Genomic DNA, 17,588 nt, shown 5'->3' with positions numbered 1-17,588 from the left:
AAGTACTTTCACGAAAACATTAGGGTTCCGATAGGACTTGTCTTTTACGGATTCATCGCTCTGTAGTATGTTCTACATTAGATTACGGATGCATTGTTTATGGATCAGTGAGGCAATCGTACGTTAAACGGCTAGACCCAGTACACAATTTAGGCTTGTGTCTTTCCACCGGTGCATACAGGACGTCACCGATAAACAATCTTTATGTGGAAGCCAACGAGCCGTCGCTTACAGAGAGAAGAACCATGCTCACTTGCTCGTACGTTTTAAAAATCCGTTCACTACCTAAACATATCTGTCACCAAATAGTCACAAAGTGCCCATCTAGAACACTATTTAACAACAAACCATTAGCTATAAGGCCACTTCTCCTGCGTTTTGAAGATATGTGCAAAAACCTCGGCGTAATGGATGCATTACCTGGCGTTGCTCGAAGACGTGGTCCACTGCCTCCATGGTTCAATTTTCCTGTAATCTGTGACCTCACTCTTGCACATTTCCGTAAAAAGTGAACTCCACAGCAACATATATTACAAGAATTCCGTGCCCTTGAAGAAAAATACAGTAGTTTTAAAGAATTTTATACTGATGGATCAAAAACAGATAGTTGCGTAGGAAGCGCAGTGGTGCGAGGAAATTCGGAGCAAATAGTAAGACTACCACAGTGTTCCTCCATCTTCACCGCGGAGTGCTACGCAGTATGGATGACCATAGAAAAAATACTAAGTGAGAACCTCAAAAATGCTGTTATTTACACAGAGTCCTTAAGTGTACTTAGAGCTCTCCATTCTAAAAATGCAAGCTCCCCTCTGCTTGGTGACATCATACACAACATAGTAACTGCCACAGCTCAAGGACAAAATATAAAACTGCTGGGTCCCGAGTCATGTGGGAATAAAAGGCAATGAGAGAGCAGATGTGTGTGCTGGTAAAGCTCGTGGCAAGGAAATAATGAAAGTAAATATGCCGTTTAATGATTGCATGAAATTAGTAGCAAGGAAACTAAGAAAAAAATGGCAGTCGGCTGGAACAATGAGGTCAAAAATAAACTACACTTGGTAAAACCAGTTTTAGGTGAATTTAAGTCGTGTGTGCACCAAGAACGTTTAAAGGAAGTGATCTTATGCCGTCTCCAAATAGGCCACACGCACCTTACGCACAACTTCCTACTAACAAAACAAGACAAACCTGTTTGCCAAGAATGTGGAGATGAACTCACGGTTAGCCACATTTTATTCTCTTGTGTGGAACTGGAAGAACTAAGAAAAACGTATTTTACTGAATTTTATAATAAATGCATTCCTTTTCATCTCGCACTGCTTTTAGGAGATGATGCAATTGTTAATATATCGTGTTTTTAGCTTTCTTAACGAAACGGGATTTCTCAAGAGACTCTAAATTTTTACCCACTGGTTTGTTTGAATTTTAACTACACCTCAGCCAATTTCTCAGGCCTGAGAAGAAAGCTGAGGCTTTTATTTTGATTGGTTGGGAGCCTCGATGTCCTTCCGCAGCCAAGGAAGGCTACTGAGGTTACCTGGCCCTCTTTAAAGCTTTTACTTGTAGCCATTTATAAAATTTGTGTATGTGTTCACTGCGTAATATTAATGTTTGAGGGCCGCTAGAGCAAGGATGATTCTTGTATTTCTATAATATTCAACAAAAGACTTTTCCTATACCTTGTTCTTGGCGCATGATGGCCTCAGTTGCCTATGTGCCATAAAACACAACAACAGCCGCCGCGGTGGCTGAGTAGTTATGGCGCTCGGCTGCTGGCCCGAAAGACGCGGGTTCGATCCCGGCCGCGGCGGTCGAATTTCGATGGAGGCGAAATTCTAGAGGCCCGTGTACTGTGCGATGTCAGTGCACGTTAAAGAACCCCAGGTGGTCGAAATTTCTGGAGCCCTTCACTACGGCGTCTCTCATAGCCTGGGTTGCTTTGGGACGTTAAACCCCTATAAACCAAACTAAACCAAACCATAAAACACAACACAACACTTCTCTGTGTATGCCACTTACAGTCGAACCCCGCTACAACGAAATTCACGGGGTGCGCGAAAAATTTCGTTGAAGCAGAAATTTCGTTGTGGCGAAATCAGCCCAAAAAACTAAGATCTGACTGCACTGTTCAAAAATATCATTTATTTCCAAAAAATTCGGTCATCTTGGCTTGCATCTTTTTAGTGGACATGAGCGTCGTGGTGCGAGTCTCACACTCCGCCAACAACTGCATTGCGATGTTGTCGTCATACGCACCAATGAAAGCACGAATGGTGTCATATGTGTCCATCACATGCAATGCAGATGGCAGGGCTGGTGCATCTTGCACGTCGCTCTCATCTTCAAACGAGGCGTGGTTGTGGTGGGCCTCTTCAATTATTGTTTCATCGATTAGCACCTCTTGTGTTACCACGTCGGCATCAACGGCGATGTATTCATCGAGGTCGACATCCGCTGGCACGTTTCCGGTGCCCCAAAGTGCTGCCCACGCCGCATTGCCCTCTAAGGAGGGAGGCTCTGTTAGGACGCAGTCGTCGTCCGTTGAGCTGGACGTTGATTCAGCGCCATGATATCGAATGGCGCCGCCCTTTCGCGATCGGCGCACTATTGGGTACACATTGATTCCAGCAAGCGTTTTCGGTGAAATTGAACGCCACGAACGTACAGACTGGTAACGTTATGCTTGTTTTGTCGTAAAATAAATGCTAAACCCATCTGCACTTAACAAAAATTTCGTTGAAGCAGAAACGCACCTGTAAAGATAATTCGTTGTGGCAAGAACTAGCATGCATAGTTTTCTATGGCTAGCTGACTGGGAGTCTGAAATATTTCGTTGAAGCGGCGTTCGTTGTAGCAGGGTTCGACTGTAGCACCAAGCTGGTGACTGTTACGTGTTTTATGTCTTATACTTGCACTCAGCAGTAAAATGCATTTTTTATATTATGTTTTTCCTTGCATATTGGTGTAAATATACTGCTGCCAAAGGGTCAGGTAGTGTAAGAGTTCTTCTGATGGTTTGGAAATACGGCCACTTGAAGAAAAAAAATTCGTTTTTTTTTTTAGTGCAAGTGCCTGGCAGGCATGTAAACGTGATTCAGCAAACACATATAAATATGTGCTACCAGTCATAATGACCAAAGTTGCAAGATAAGTTATAACATTAAGTTCATGCATTAAAGGGATAGGGGGGAAAAAATTTTCAGGCGAGGTTTCTGGCCCAAGCGATAGCCATGGCTCAGAGAGTGATCAAAGCAACACTCTAAAAAAACAAACAGAAGTGAGCGGAAAGCAATTATAATAATTGTAGTGAACATTTCTCAAACACCACACCTAGCGGCCGCCTGTGAAAACTCCGAAAATATGGAATGGGGCGTCAACCCTGCCTGCCGCAAGCGGTCACCAGCACGGACTGTACGAAAGGACACATTTTATGTGCTTTTGCTTCATTGCAGTCCATTTGATTTGGCTTCCTCGGGTCCACGCCTCAAGGTTCTCTGCCTTCATCTTATGGTTGTATACTTTGAATGACTACTTGCCCGATTCAGTCAGAATTAATCAGAGATCTCCCTGCAGCTGCAGCGAACCAAAAAAGTAAAAATTTCAAAAGTAAAATTTCACAGAGACTGTACTGATAGCGCCATCTCACATCAACCAGAGGAGCGAGCGCTGTCTTGTTCTGGGCAGGATCGAGCTTGCAACGCTTTGCCCAACTCACAGAAACGGCATTTATATCTGGCTTCTATGTATGATACGGCACTGAAAGCACTGTTTGATTTTTCGGAGTCACCGTGCATTCATGCAAGATTCAGCATAAACACCACATCGCTGGTCCCGGCTCCCTTGGCACCATGTGGGGGACTGCGATAGATTTCCGATAAGTGCACCATTATCGTGCACACTCGGTTAGGTGGCCGCTCATCAGAGTTAGAGTCGTAATCTCTGCTGCTCATGCCGTCACTGTCTCTTCTACTTTGTATTCATCAACGCTTGTCGCTTGGAATCGTCAACTGTGCACTGTCAGCCAGCTGTCTGCGGCACTGATAGGGCAGGCACGACTCCATTTCCGTCAGCTCGTAGCCTGGAGCACGCTAAGTACAGCCCAACATCCGCTCTAAAAACATCAACAATATAGCCATCTGCCAAAAACTAACCGAAATGATGACTGTATACGTATACTAGGGTAATTGTATCTTAAGACTGAAAATGGGGCGTTTCCTCATTATTTTCAGATTTTTGTTCAGTATCTCTTTATCCCTTTAACACCTTGTGGGGTGGTAGAAAATATGTTTTTGCAGAGGAAAAACGTTGTTCGCAACAATGTTGAGTTGCAAATATACACTTTGGTTCACCTTTATTTTGAGGGTATGCGAATTGTGAAATACCAGTTCAAGCCAAACAGTGCTGAGCGGTACTGGGAAAAGTCAAATGTTCAGTCACATTTGACAACTGCACATTCCTAATTTGAATGTTCAGAAACTGTATTATGCTGGTTGCAGACATGGTGATGCTCTCAATTTTTATTTTAGCAGCAAGCTAATTAAGATCAGTCACTGCTGTTAGTGATATTGAGCTAGAATTGTTGAGGACGTGAAGGGCACCTTAAATCTGAGACGATGTTTGAGAAATTTGTGCATGGCATTTCACTTGCTCATGGTCTCTGAGCACATCTTTTGCTCTTGGGGTATAGAAGTGAATAAATTTCACTGCATTAAAGCCTTGTTAATTCGGACTTCAAGGGACCGGGAAAAATTTCCAAAGTATCCAAAGGTTCAAATTAACAAATGGCCCACAAAAAACTGCTGGAAACTATTAGCATCATAGTAAATTTATTTGGTTAAAACCCAGGGTGGTGGTTTGCTTTTGAGGGTAAACTGCACAGCAGCGACCATATTTTGCAGTTTTGTTAGATAATTTACATCTTTATTGTGTGCGCATAGTATCCGCACACAACTGCCCCAAAATGGTAAGGCCTCCATGGTGAGATGTGACATTCACCGTGGTGTGACGTGGCAGTAGTTGAGCTTCCTCACAGGCGGCGTTGTCGTGTGTGAAGAAGCTCCATCGCACAAACTGCGAACAGCACAGGATGAGCGTGCAGTTTTGATGTACAGGAACAACCATCGGTATGGTAAAGAGAGAAACATGTCGAAGTCGGGACGGCGAGATGCCTTCTGGTGAGAAAATGAAAAAAATCAGCAACGTGCCAATTGCTGTCCAAAACTGCACAAAGCTACTCATATGGCTGGGTGATGCACAGCCGGGCCTCCATTGTCGCAGTCTGGAACGAAGTCCAGAAAAATAAAGCCGAACTTTGTGCCCACACAATTTTCTGGCGACTAGATTCTCTGAACTTCGTCATGCCTGCTGCTCTCTCTGTGACCTGATATTTGATGTTACACGGGATATTTAGATTCACTATGCCATTCATACCGTGACTTGGCCTCTGGTCAAGAGCCTGTCCAAATTAACTGGTGGCAGCATAGCTGCACCCGTATTAATGAGTGGCTGATGCCATAGACTTACATAGCTGTTGGCACACTTACATAGCTTTCACTCTTAATTAGCACATAGCATGGTCTGCGGTTAGGCAAGTGTAGGGGCACATCTCGTAACTTATATGGCAGCAAGTTGCGGGCTGTGGTAGCAGGCTGTGAGGGAGGAACAGGAGTCCGTCATTTATGCATGCAGCTTCATTGTCTGCTTCAGAGAACGTATGTGCTTAGTGAACACTCCTACAGCTGAAACCAAGGAGATATTTAAAATCTGCATCACAGATTGATATGGTCTAACAACTGTGCTGCTAAGAAGGAAATACTATGTGGACGTCTTGTGCTGCACAAGTAGGACTTTATTCTGATTCCTGCACCTGGATGAATGAAGTTTTATAAAATCATGTTAAACCTTATCACCCGATCTATATATACAAACTGCCTTTTGGAAACATATTTTTCTACTAATAACAGCTGAGCCTATGTACAGGTGTGGACGCCTTGTGCTGCATAAGTAGAGTTGTTTGTTTTCAGGTGCAAGCCACTTTTTTCTGATTCCTGCACCTAGATGAATGATGCTTTATAAAATCAGGTTAAACCCAGTCTATATATGCAAACTGCCTTTTGGAAACATATTTTGCTACTACAAACATCCGAGCCTATGTACAGCTTGCCAAAACATTGGCATGCTGCTGGAGTTTTATAGTGGAAGGAAAATATTTCTTGGCAAATCAAGTACTTTTTTTCTGCACTCAATAGGTTTTGTGAAGGCACGTGTGTAACGATGCCCAATTCACTTGCAGGGGATGAGGAAAAGTCATACTGGGACAAGATCAACCTGGACCGGGATACGCGCCGCAGCCAGAAGACTAGGCAGAAGAAACGAGGTGTTGAGAAGGTGAGGCCGCACAAATGCAGCACAGGGCCAAATGTAAAAGAGGTCAGGCACCTTGCTAGCAAGTGTGCATTCTGGTATATGGCTTGGCTGTCAGCAGGACCCACTGGAGAACCTGGCACATTGAAGCCAAGGTGACCAGAATAATATGCAAGATATTATATCCTACTAGAGAACAACGGCACAATGATGCTAACTCACCTAACAGTCTGTTATTCGTATATGCTACATGCAGTAGTTCATGTGAGTGAGCTGTGTGGGGGCAAGGGGTCTTTTCGCATTTCATACAAATTGGTTGGATAGTGTCTGACACAGCCTTGCCTAGCACACATCCATTGTCACTATTCACTTTACTATCTTTTTAACCTTCTCATGGGAAAATTTTTTTGCAGTGGAAAATGAGGCCTACTTTTTGACTATTCGTTTAGGTGTCATTTGAATAATCTTCCATGATAAATTTATTGTTATTATTGAAAAAAAGTTATAATTTTTCATTGGAAAGTATGACTTTTTATGGCCCAGCAGGTGTGCAAAAGATGGATGAATGGGTTGAGGTTAGCCTTTAACGAGGCATGTTGTAGAACATTGAAGCCTAGTTTGCCAAAGTTGCTGAACTGAAGAAACACTACGGGAAGAAAGCCGGTGATTCGCACTTCCTGTAATACTAATTAAAGCACCAATCAACACTAAAGTCATGTTGCAGGGGCAGCAAAAATTTGTGAAATCTATTTTTTGGTATGATATGGTCTAGAAAGTCCTTAAGGGGGGCGCGACCCATGAAAGCCAAATAATCACAAAAAGTCGATTTTTGAAAAAGTGCATATTCTGACTGTATATGTCATAAACTACCTTCTCTGTAACTATCAATGCCTAATTCGTCGTGAAAGGACTTCAAATTAAATATCTAACCAGACGCGGCAACTGCTGAGCTGCGAGAAAGTGCCGAAAATACCCCAAGTTCACGCGTAAGCTGTTGTTCAGCCAGCGAACCAAGTGCCGTCATCTTGGTCCTTCCCCCCCCCCCCCCCCCCCCCCCCCCCCCCCCCCCCCCCCCCCCCCCCCGCCTTCAGTGGCGGAGGCATGATGGGAGTGTGGCTCGCTTGTGATTGGGGCCCTTAAAGCGCCTTTCGAGTTTCTCGCGTTTGAAATGTGAGGCTGCGATTGGGCAAAGGGCGCGCTCCTTGAGAACACGGGGGATCGCGCTATTGGCTGCTGCACACGCTGACTCGGCGGTCCCCTCCAGCGGCGGCCGGCGCGCCGTCTGCCCCAGCCGCCCTGGCTCTTTCCTTTTCTCGTTGTTGGCGGTCTTTGTGGTTTGTGCGTTTTTTATTTATTTGAACCTCAAGGGTCTCTGGCGGCACATTACATGAGGGGTGGGCGCAAGAACGGCGGTTAACAGTGAATGTTATGTGGGAATCGTGACGATGACATGGCTTCCTTGATGGCAGTCTTGAAATGGGCAGGATCAGGGATTAGCACTAAGCCGCAGGGAAGGTCATTCCAGTCGCGAGCTGTGTGCACAAAAAAAAATACTTCTGGAATGTAGTAGTGCGGGCACGATGCGGGATGACGCTTTTAGGATGGCCTGTGCGGGGTGTTCGACGTACTGGTAGAATGAGCTGACTGCCATGGGATGAACAATGGAAAAACCTGTGATAAAGGCAGAGACGTGAAATTCGTCAACGGGAAGCGAGAGAAGGAAGTGTAGTTGGAACTTTTAGGGCGGATATGCCAGCGTATCGCAAGTAGTTTGAAAGAATAAAGCGAGTGGCACGATTCTGAACAGATTCAAGGGCTGAGTTAAGGTTAGACTGATGGGGGTCAAATATTGTGCAAGCATATTCAAGTTTAGGTCTCACAAGTGTATTATAGGTTAGTAATTTTTAGGAAGAAGGTGCCATGTGCAGATTATGATGGAGATACCCAACTGCTCGATTAGATGAATTTATTATGTGGTTAATGTGGCAAGACCATGATAAGTCAGTAGTGAGGTTAATAGCAAGATACTTAAAAGAGTTAGTGGAAATATGGCGGTATCGCTAACTTTATAAGTAGGCGGAGTATAATTTCGGCGCTGGTGAAAAGAAATTTGCAGAGTCTTTGTAGTATTTAGGGACATTAGCCACGTAGTGCACCACTGCTGTATGTTATCCATGTCATTTTGGAGGATGTAAGCATCCTCGGCGTTAGTTATGGGGCAATAGAGTACGCAGTCATCCGCAAAAAGGCAGATGCTAGATGTTACTGTAGAAGGCAGGTCGTTAATGTTTGTAGAAAGAGCAAGGAGCCAAGAACTGTGCCTTAGGGTACTCCTGAAAGAACGTGTGAGTAAGATGATAAGAAGCCATTAGTGGAAACAAATTGCATGCGGTCGGTTAGAAAGCTTCGAATCCAGTTCAAGACACTAGGATGAATGTTTAACAGAGGCATTTTAAGTAAAAGGCGGGAATAGGGTATTTTATCAAAAGCGTTCTCGAAATCTAGAAATAGTGCATCAGTTGGGATATTGTGGTCAAGATAGGAATGAATGTCATGCAGAAACAAAGCTAATTGGGTTTCACATGAGTGGTCTTTCCGGAATCCGTGTTGGTTTGGATGAAAAAAGTTGACTGATGTTAGAAATGTGGCAACATTAGAGTAAATGATGTGTTTCATGATCTTAGAGCATATACTGGTTAGCGAAATTGGTCGGTAATTACCTGGGGATGATCGGTCACCATTCTTGAAAACTGGACTGACGTTTTCAATTCACCAGTCATGTGGAACGGAGCCAGTATCAAACGACTGTTGAAAAATGAGGGAAAGAATAAGACTGCAAATATTTTTAGTGTCCTTTAAAACTTTGGAATTAATTCCATCGATACCGCAGGAAGATGAACATTTTAGCGAGTCGATGATATTAACAATACCATGTGTGTTGAAGGTGATGCCGTCCATTGGTGGATGCGGCAAAGGCGGTGGATCAGGAACATCATGAGTTGTTTCGTTAGTAAAAAACTGAAGAGAATGCATGGTTCAAGACATGGGGTACGTCGGATACGCCTACTGGTGAGCCAGTGCTGTCAATGAGAGAAATAGTATTATCTGTATCAGGGATGATTGTTTTCACGTTTCGCCATTTTTGTGATCGCCGCTGTCGTTGTCTTTACGATCTCTTGCCGTGCCGTTCGAACAGTTTCCTGCAGACTGTTGACTGTTGCGCGGTCATTCACAATGCGTCCAACAATGGTAAAGACGCTACACGCGTTCGGTGTGCGGAAGCGTGCTATGAAGTTTGTTTGGCGAAGCGTGCCGCCAACAAGGACTCCGACTGTGTCGATGCTTCCAGCCACGTAGCTTCTGCTACATCGCTACATTGACAGCAATTGCATCACCGCTTCCAGCGACGTACCAGCAGCTTCATTGGTGCAAAAATGCGTTGCTTCGGGCATGCCTTGTGTACCGAACACATCAACCCCGGCGATTGCGGCCTGCGCATGGGCAAGGCTGAGAAAAGGAATCAGGTGAAGAACGAGAGGCGGCAAAGGAAGAAAGTGCGCAAGGACACCTCCAGCTATTCTGCAGGGTCGTTTTAGACCTAGGAATACTGTTGCAACTTTCTCGAGGGCCATGTTTAGAAATGACTTTTTTCCCTTGTGTGGCTGCTCATTGTGGCTGCATCTCGGGAACCACTTATCAGATTTCAATGGGTTTTTTTTTATTCCGTACCTGAATAAATTTCTGAGGGCAAGGCAAGCTCGTTTGTTCAGAATATTGTGTCTGGAATTTGTCATAAGCAATTAATATTGGCTGATGAGGCCTAATCAATGACACTAAATTCAGTGCTGTGCTAAAATTTTCCAGCAAGGAAGTTTAGAAAAAGGGCTCTCTCTTGCCCTGGGGCACCTATCCATGAATGACCATACTGAATTTCACAGTGCCAGCATTATTTTAAAATTCTGCAGGCCTGGAATAAGCGACCTATGTGAACCACTTTGATATACTCCTGTAGCTTGTGAACCTGTGCTCACAGCTTAATGAAAATTGGTATTTCTCCAAATGTTAGTGTTGTGACCTTACCCTGAAGATTTTATTCAGATATATCAAGAAACAAAAAAGTTGGTGTTCAAGGGTAGCCTCCCCCCTTAAGCTTATCAAACAAGCAGTTTCAAAATTGTCACGCACATTTTCAGGCTCCGCAAGAGCAAGAAAAAGACTTTCTACACAGAACCACTAAAATGCTGACATTATTCACAAATGTCTTGGTGTATGAAATGCCCTTTTAGCCCTACAGCATTTTATTTCTAGTTTGGAATGCTTCTTGAGAGATGTCAGTACACTTCAGTGGTGGGAAGTGAGCATCCTGCTGCCTCTGTAGTGGCATAAGAGTTTTGTGGGAAGTGACTTTCTGCTACCTCGTTAAGGGTTAAAGCCATTAGAGTGAACATATTGGCCTGTTTAAAACATAGTTGCAGTTCAAATGAGCCACCATGAATCCCTGTCTCTGCTGCCGTTGAAAATAATATATTTGCTGACCTACTCTGTCGTGACTTACATTGTGCCTACCAGTTAATGCATACCATTTTCACTCACGTCAAAGTGTCTGCTGGACAGGCAGCATTACTGGCACCATGCTAGTCCAGGAAACATTTTCTGCCTTTCTGTAGAGCGAGCGAGTAGATGCAGAGAAAGGTGATTTTGCTGCCATGGAAATGATAACACAGCGCAGAGGTGTATAGAAGCCAGGACACTGGCCAGCAGCCTCGCATTGAACCAGCTGCTTAATGCTGCCAGCCTTTATCATAGGTGCGATCAGGTGCTGCTACAGCAAAATCCGCCTGTACACATTACTACAGATCTGACAGTGTAATTGTGGCCTGCAGGCCTTGTTTTTTTATAACATTCGTTTTAAATTCCAGCGTGTTACTTTTAAAATGCCAATAGCTTGTGTGATAAAGGACCTCATTTCCCACACAACACTAGATAAAGGTGGTTCTTAACAAAAGTTTCAGGCTGCTGTAAAGTGGTTTGTGACAACATGAGGCACCTTTTCATTCTTGGAGAGATTTCGTCATTGTCATCCCACTAGGCATTTGAACATTCGAGTGTGAATGCAGATCCTTTGGTCACTTTATCACCTGCTAGTTGCTGAGGCTTTTTGTTTGATTTATTCTTCTCAGGTCATGGCAAAGGCCCAAAAGATGATGGAGAAGAAGAACCTTCACATTCGTTTTGATGACCTCTGAGTTCACATCTCGCTCCGGCAACACTCAAGCATGAGTACTGATGCCGAGTAGACTCGTTTGTTTAATACTGTAAATGAAAACCACTTTTGATGACTTTCGAGTTCACTAGGGCAATACTCGAGCATTTGTGGGTAGTAATGCCGAGTAAACCCTTTGGTCATTGCTGTAAATGAAAACCATGAAATAAAATGTAAATGAAACTTCTTTTTTTGTTTTCAGTGACCTGCATTATTTGTTAAAAGCCTGGCATTTCAAAGAGATGTGCTCGTGTGCTCTGAGTTGTCATTATTCTTGCATGTTTTCTAAATAATTTTTGTGTACTTTTTCTGCTGTGTGATGAGTGCAGAACGAGAATCTGCACGAGGTATTTTGTTCACAAATTGTATGTACAGTACCAAGTTTGTGGTCATAGGAGGTGCTGTCTAAGGCCTTATGTATGCCCACTGTGAGGGGGCATGCTCTTGGGTGGAGGGGGAGCTGAGGAATTTATGCAGGAGTAGGATAAATAAGACCAGGTGGAGGCATGAGGGTGGAAACCAGTTTGGGTGTGTGGGGAAAAAACACTGGGTTCAATGTGGTCCTGAAAAAGATTGCAAGACTATCCTCTCCATTGTTTTCACCATGCATGATGTTTGCGTGATGGGGCATAAGTTTTATATACAGTATTGTGCGTTTTTATCGCTGACACTTTCAAAAATTTCCCCGCCTCAACCGCTGGCTCGTTTGCGGTGAAACTGCACACAGAGCTTGCGTATTATGGTAACTTTTGTATCGTAGCAAGTTTGACAATCGTACTTACATAGTTCAGGCGCACATGATGCGAAAACGTAAGCGTCTACGAGAGATCGGCGAGCTAAAACCCGCAGACGCTTTTTCGCTGAGAACCGCCAGTGGCGCCATCTGTTTTCGGCAGCGGAAAGCGTCACGACTAGGCCGCCGAGGCGAGCGTTGCAAGGAGCGCGGGCCCTTTGAATATGCCATTCGGCATTTGCTTCATCATACGTATTTTCAAATTATAGCACTGAAAAACAAACCAATTCCAGGTGTATCTCATCATTTGCCCTATAACAACGATATACACACATTAGGCCGGAAGAACGGCTCTTTTTCTCGCAGGACGCTCCGTCGTCGGAAGGGAATGGTGTGAGCTGTTGAAAGAAACAATACTAATTAATTGGCAGTACACGCCGTACGCTCGTGTGTACGTTCCGTCCATGTGTCCGTATCTTTCTGAACTGTTTTAAGAATGATCTGCCACCGACTCACCCTTGCAGCTGCATTGGTTGGAAAGCTGGCAAGTAAAAGACGTTCAGGCTGCAAAGCAATCAATCCTCAAAGTGGCCTCCTGCAGCGTCTATGCATCGCTGCAACCTGTGAGCGTATTCGCTGAACACTGCAGTTCTCATGTCGTCGCTTATCGTGTCGAATTCTTTTTTTATATGCTCCTGAAGACGCTCAACACTGTGAAGGCTTCCAGCCCTGTAGACGCGCGATTTTATGTATCCCCACACGAAAAAATCGCACGGCGTCAAGTCTGGCGATCGCGGTGGCCAAGACATATTGGGCGACCCACGCCCCATCCACCGGCCCGGAAATTCTTCATTGAGCCATTGTCTAACTTTGCTTGCGTAGTGAGCAGGGGCGCCATCTTGCTGGAAGATGCATAGCTGCTGCTGCATGTGGTACTCCACCAGCTCCGGCAGAAATCGTTCCTTCAACAGGCGCAGATAAGAGTCGGCAGTCACTGTGTCCTCAAAGAAGAACGGGCCGACCACTCCCTCTCGCCAAATTGCGCACCAGAAAACAGTCCGTGGCGAGTTCACGGCCCTGGTGTGAGTGAAATGTGGGTTGTTTTTCGACCAGAAACGTGTGCACTGCCGGTTTACTTGGCCGTCCAGGTGAAAAACAGCCTCGTCGCTGAACATAAAAAAATCGAGGCGTCCAGGATCTGCTGCCAGTCTCTGCTGCTCTGAGCGACAGAATGAGACCCGCTGGGCTTTGTCTGCTGGGCTTAAGTGCTGGTGTACACGCACCCTGTACGGACGCCATCCTTTAATCAAGTGCTCGGCTCACCGTCGATGGGGCTACGCCGAAAAGAAGCCCGGCACGGGTGCATGTCATACGAGGGTCGGTTTCAAAGACCCCCTTAACCGCATCACCGATTCCACGGTGTCCCTTTCCTTTATCTTTTCTTGCTTGCCTATTCACGGATCCAGTGTCTTCAAACTTATGGCGCCATTTCGAAACGGCTGTGTGAGACGGTGGCCGCCGCCGAAACCGCACCATAAATTGTTTGCGGACGTAGTGCATTGAGTTTCTCTCAATTAGCCACACCACTGCCGCAGCTTTCTCTTTCGCACTGTAAGTTGGCATACCGCAGCTCAACACACAACACAGTGCAACGAAGACGTCTAAACAGCAGGGAAGAATAAAAAGTTCGCACCACACAACGAAATTAAACGAGAACAGCAGCTCAGGACTTCGTGGTGTCACCCTCCGATGCTTTCAGAGAGTCCCGAAAGCAGACGAAATGAGCTGAATTGGATAAGGCAGAAGAAGAGATCAAACAATATTCTTATTAAGGTAAAGCCTCTTTAAATCAGTTGTTTTGATATTTTTCCGCTCAATTAGCCGAAAATGTTGTAAGCGCTTCAGTTGAAGCAGATTGGATTGGATTGGAAAACATTTAATTCGTCAGAAAAGGCAGAATGCAGACGATCCGTGCTAGGTGGCTATCAGTCCACGGGTCCACGGCTGATAGCGACCTGGGTAGCCCATTCAATGCAGATGCAAATGCCGAACGGCATATTCAAAGGGCCCGCGCTCCTTGCAACGCTCGCCACGGCGGCCTAGTCGCGACGCTTTCCGCTGCCGAAAACAGATGGCGTCACTGCCGGTTCTCAGCGAAAAAGCGTCGTCTGCGGGTTTTGGCTCGCCGATCTCTCGTAGACGCTTACGTTTTCGCATCATGTGCGCCTGAACTAAGTAAGTACCATTGTCAAACTTGCTACGATACAAAAGTTACCATAATACGCAAGCTCTGTGTGCAGTTTCACCGCAAACGAGCCAGCGGTTGAGGCGGGGAAATTTTTGAAAGTGTCAGCGATAAAAACGCACAATACTGTATAGCGCGAGTGTTTGCTAGGTATGGGAATCGCTATTGTTGAGGATTTCCACTCTGAAGGGAGGGTGCCCTCTTACCAGTTGTGATTGATGTGATAGAGGAGGGCTTCTTTCTCTAAGTCGGGTAGACTCCCAATGAGGATGTAGGTGATAGCATCCTCCCCAGGGTCTGATTTGAAGATGTTTTGAGTGAGACCCCATTTGAACTACACTAAAAAGGCCTCACCCAGGGAACGGTTGGGGTCGCCATGATGAGGGGCATAGAGGATGGAAGGGGCTGAGGGATATACATGTCCTGCAATATTCGTGCCAATTGTTTCGGACCCTGAAAAGAAATTTGCCGAAAGTGGGGTAGTAGGTGGCTGAGGACTGAGGAGAGAGAGGCAAGTGCAGTGATACCCCGCTGTCACGTTTTTCATAGGACCGCAGAAAAAAAAAAATGTATCGGCTGTTTTTTTTTTTTTCTTTTACTTCTAGTAAGGGCAGCATGCTTCTCTGGAATTTGCTAGGCTGTGGCTCTCACGATTGTTCGCATGCACAGAATGTCATAAACGCACAGCGATGGCTGTTCCTTTGCCTAAGCAGCTGTTGGTGGAAGGGAGGCAGCAGCAAAAAAGGACGTGTGCGTGCTTAATGCTTAAGACATCCCGCGCTGCTACATTTCTCTGGAGTGAAATGATTAACCTTTTCAGGGGCCATTTTTTGTTTCAATTGAAAAAAAAAATATTTTTGTGCCTAAATAGTATATGCAGGCCTCAAGAAATACAATTTGTTTGTCTTCCGGTGGAAAATCCCAGCAGTCGGATTTTTACAGGGATGTGCAAAAACTCCTTACAAAATGTCAATGGTTGGAAATAGTAACATTTAAATGCCAGGATTTGCCAAGTAAACACCCAAGGGATCGTGGAATCACTTTCTGTTTCGAAGGTGTACAATACTGTCAAAACTGAGGGGAAAAAATTGATGTTGTTACTTTACTACAGGCAAAATATGTACACATAAAAATGCCAAAGGCCACACTACCAAGATTACTGTTTTGAAAAATATTATTTACTGCATTAGTTAGTGGGCCCAAAAAAGCACCATATCTGCGATAAAAAGGATGCTAAATTCGCCTGAAAGAAATCGCTGCTAGGTTCAGTGCACTTTGAGAAAAGATGCAAGTTTCCTCTCTACACAATTGTATACAAAGTGCCTTAGGACTAGGAAAGGGGTTTTTGATAAAACTTGCTTGCACACAGTGGAATGAGGTTATCAGAAAGTAAAACAATTCAAAGATTGCCAGAAATTATCAGTTGGCTGTGACTTCATGAGGAACCATTTCTGCCCATGTACAGTTGTACGTGTCTTTCATTAACCTTTCAAATGCCACATTATGCAGCAGTGTTTCAAAGACGAAATTTTCTATTGACTATTCTCATATGCCTTCTAAAATAACCATGAAAAAAATGTAGCCACGTTTACAAAGACTGCATGTTTTTTTTTTTATGTTCCACTTTTGGAACATTGGCATTTCCCATATACAGAATGCTAATGTCGTCTGAAAGGTTTTATGGTCTGTGCAGTCCGAATTTCTTGTTATCTGAAGATAGCGTCATAGCTGCCTACAACATCTTTGCAAATTATATAGAGCCAATTATAGAGAAAACTACTATGCTTGAATAATGTTTCCTTTCATCGTGCAAGCTCTATTGCAATTGGAGCTTCAGAAGCTGCGGTAGGCAGGAAAGCATTTCTTGCAGCATAGTTATGATACGTTCCATGACAACCCACGCATGGCTCCATTTTTTGATCACTGGACCACCCTATGCACATACCTCGCAGTGGTTTCATTGGCTGGGGTGCAATGAGGCGGTGGGCGGGGGCATGACTATACACCTATCATGTGCCCCGCCTTTCGCTTCATGCAATCTTTGCCATCATCGGGTGGGACTGGTGGTCTCAGGTGGCTCAAATGCTTCAAAGACTTCACGACACCGCACATAGCCGGGAGGCGAGAGCCCAAAGGCATGCAGTAGGTCCAACATATGTAGCATGTGCTTGGGACGCCGCCCACGAATGTGCTGCCCAGTCCGCACAATTAACACACAGAATGGGACAGGATTTATGCCAGCCAGCTCAATGCGGGACTTTAATTAAAGGGGCTCTAAAAGCGGCTCTAATAAAGTTGCGGTATGCCTGGGATTTTAAAGCACACCACTTCACGAATATTGTCCAACAAGAATTTTTTTAATGCACTTTGTAGAAGCTGAGTTATCTGTAGCCAAAATTCGAATTTCTGTGTCTTCGCACCTTTTCCTCTCCTCTTGTCACTTTTTGCATGCTGGAAGGTTGGCGCTATCTCCGCCAGCCCCACCTCCGGAGGCGGAGCTTCCCGGCCCGCCAGAGCTACGTGGCTTATTGGCCACAGCCATGGTAGCTGTCCGACTCTGACGTCTGAAAAAATCTAACCAATAGCCAACTCTCAACTTGTATACGCAGGTGCGAGCGACGGAGAAGGGTGCCAGCATGAAAAGGTCGCCGGGAAGGGCTCACCAACTTTTGCGCGTGATGTGGGTTTCTCTGCTGCGTGTTTAAGTGTATTATTTGACTCTGGTTTTCATGACAACACACTGCAGTGATTGAGCGAGTTGATATGCTCTCCTCGGAAGGTGTTTCAGAGCCCCTTTAAGAAAGGAGTACTATTGCTAGTCTTTGAACTTTATTATTACTGTCAAATGCCAATGTTTCAAAAAAAGAACATTTGCATAAAAATTACTGCCAGTGAAAGACACATAGGCTTTAGTTGTTTAATTTTCACAAAATCGCCCAACTATTTGTGATTACATCTGCTCTGTTCATTTCAACATATTTTTT

The 17,588-nt window shown here is 44.8% G+C and overlaps 1 protein-coding gene across 1 annotated transcript in view; it reads left to right on the top strand.

Moving 5' to 3' along the window:
- The window catches only part of LOC144115612 (la-related protein 7-like), a 50,063-nt gene extending 38,250 nt beyond the window's left edge, over window positions 1-11,813 (top strand). Inside the window, exons 9-10 of the mRNA XM_077650033.1 lie at window positions 6,293-6,387; window positions 11,544-11,813. Of these exons, the coding sequence (XP_077506159.1) occupies window positions 6,293-6,387; window positions 11,544-11,609 (161 nt within the window). The 3' untranslated portion in view covers window positions 11,610-11,813. The remainder of the gene's footprint in view (window positions 1-6,292; window positions 6,388-11,543) is intronic.
- The last annotated feature ends 5,775 nt before the right edge of the window (window positions 11,814-17,588 follow it).

The sequence above is a fragment of the Amblyomma americanum genome, chromosome 1 (genome assembly GCF_052857255.1).
Source record: "Amblyomma americanum isolate KBUSLIRL-KWMA chromosome 1, ASM5285725v1, whole genome shotgun sequence".
Taxonomy (NCBI): Eukaryota; Metazoa; Arthropoda; class Arachnida; order Ixodida; family Ixodidae; genus Amblyomma; species Amblyomma americanum.
This window is presented reverse-complemented; position numbering and strand designations above follow the sequence as displayed.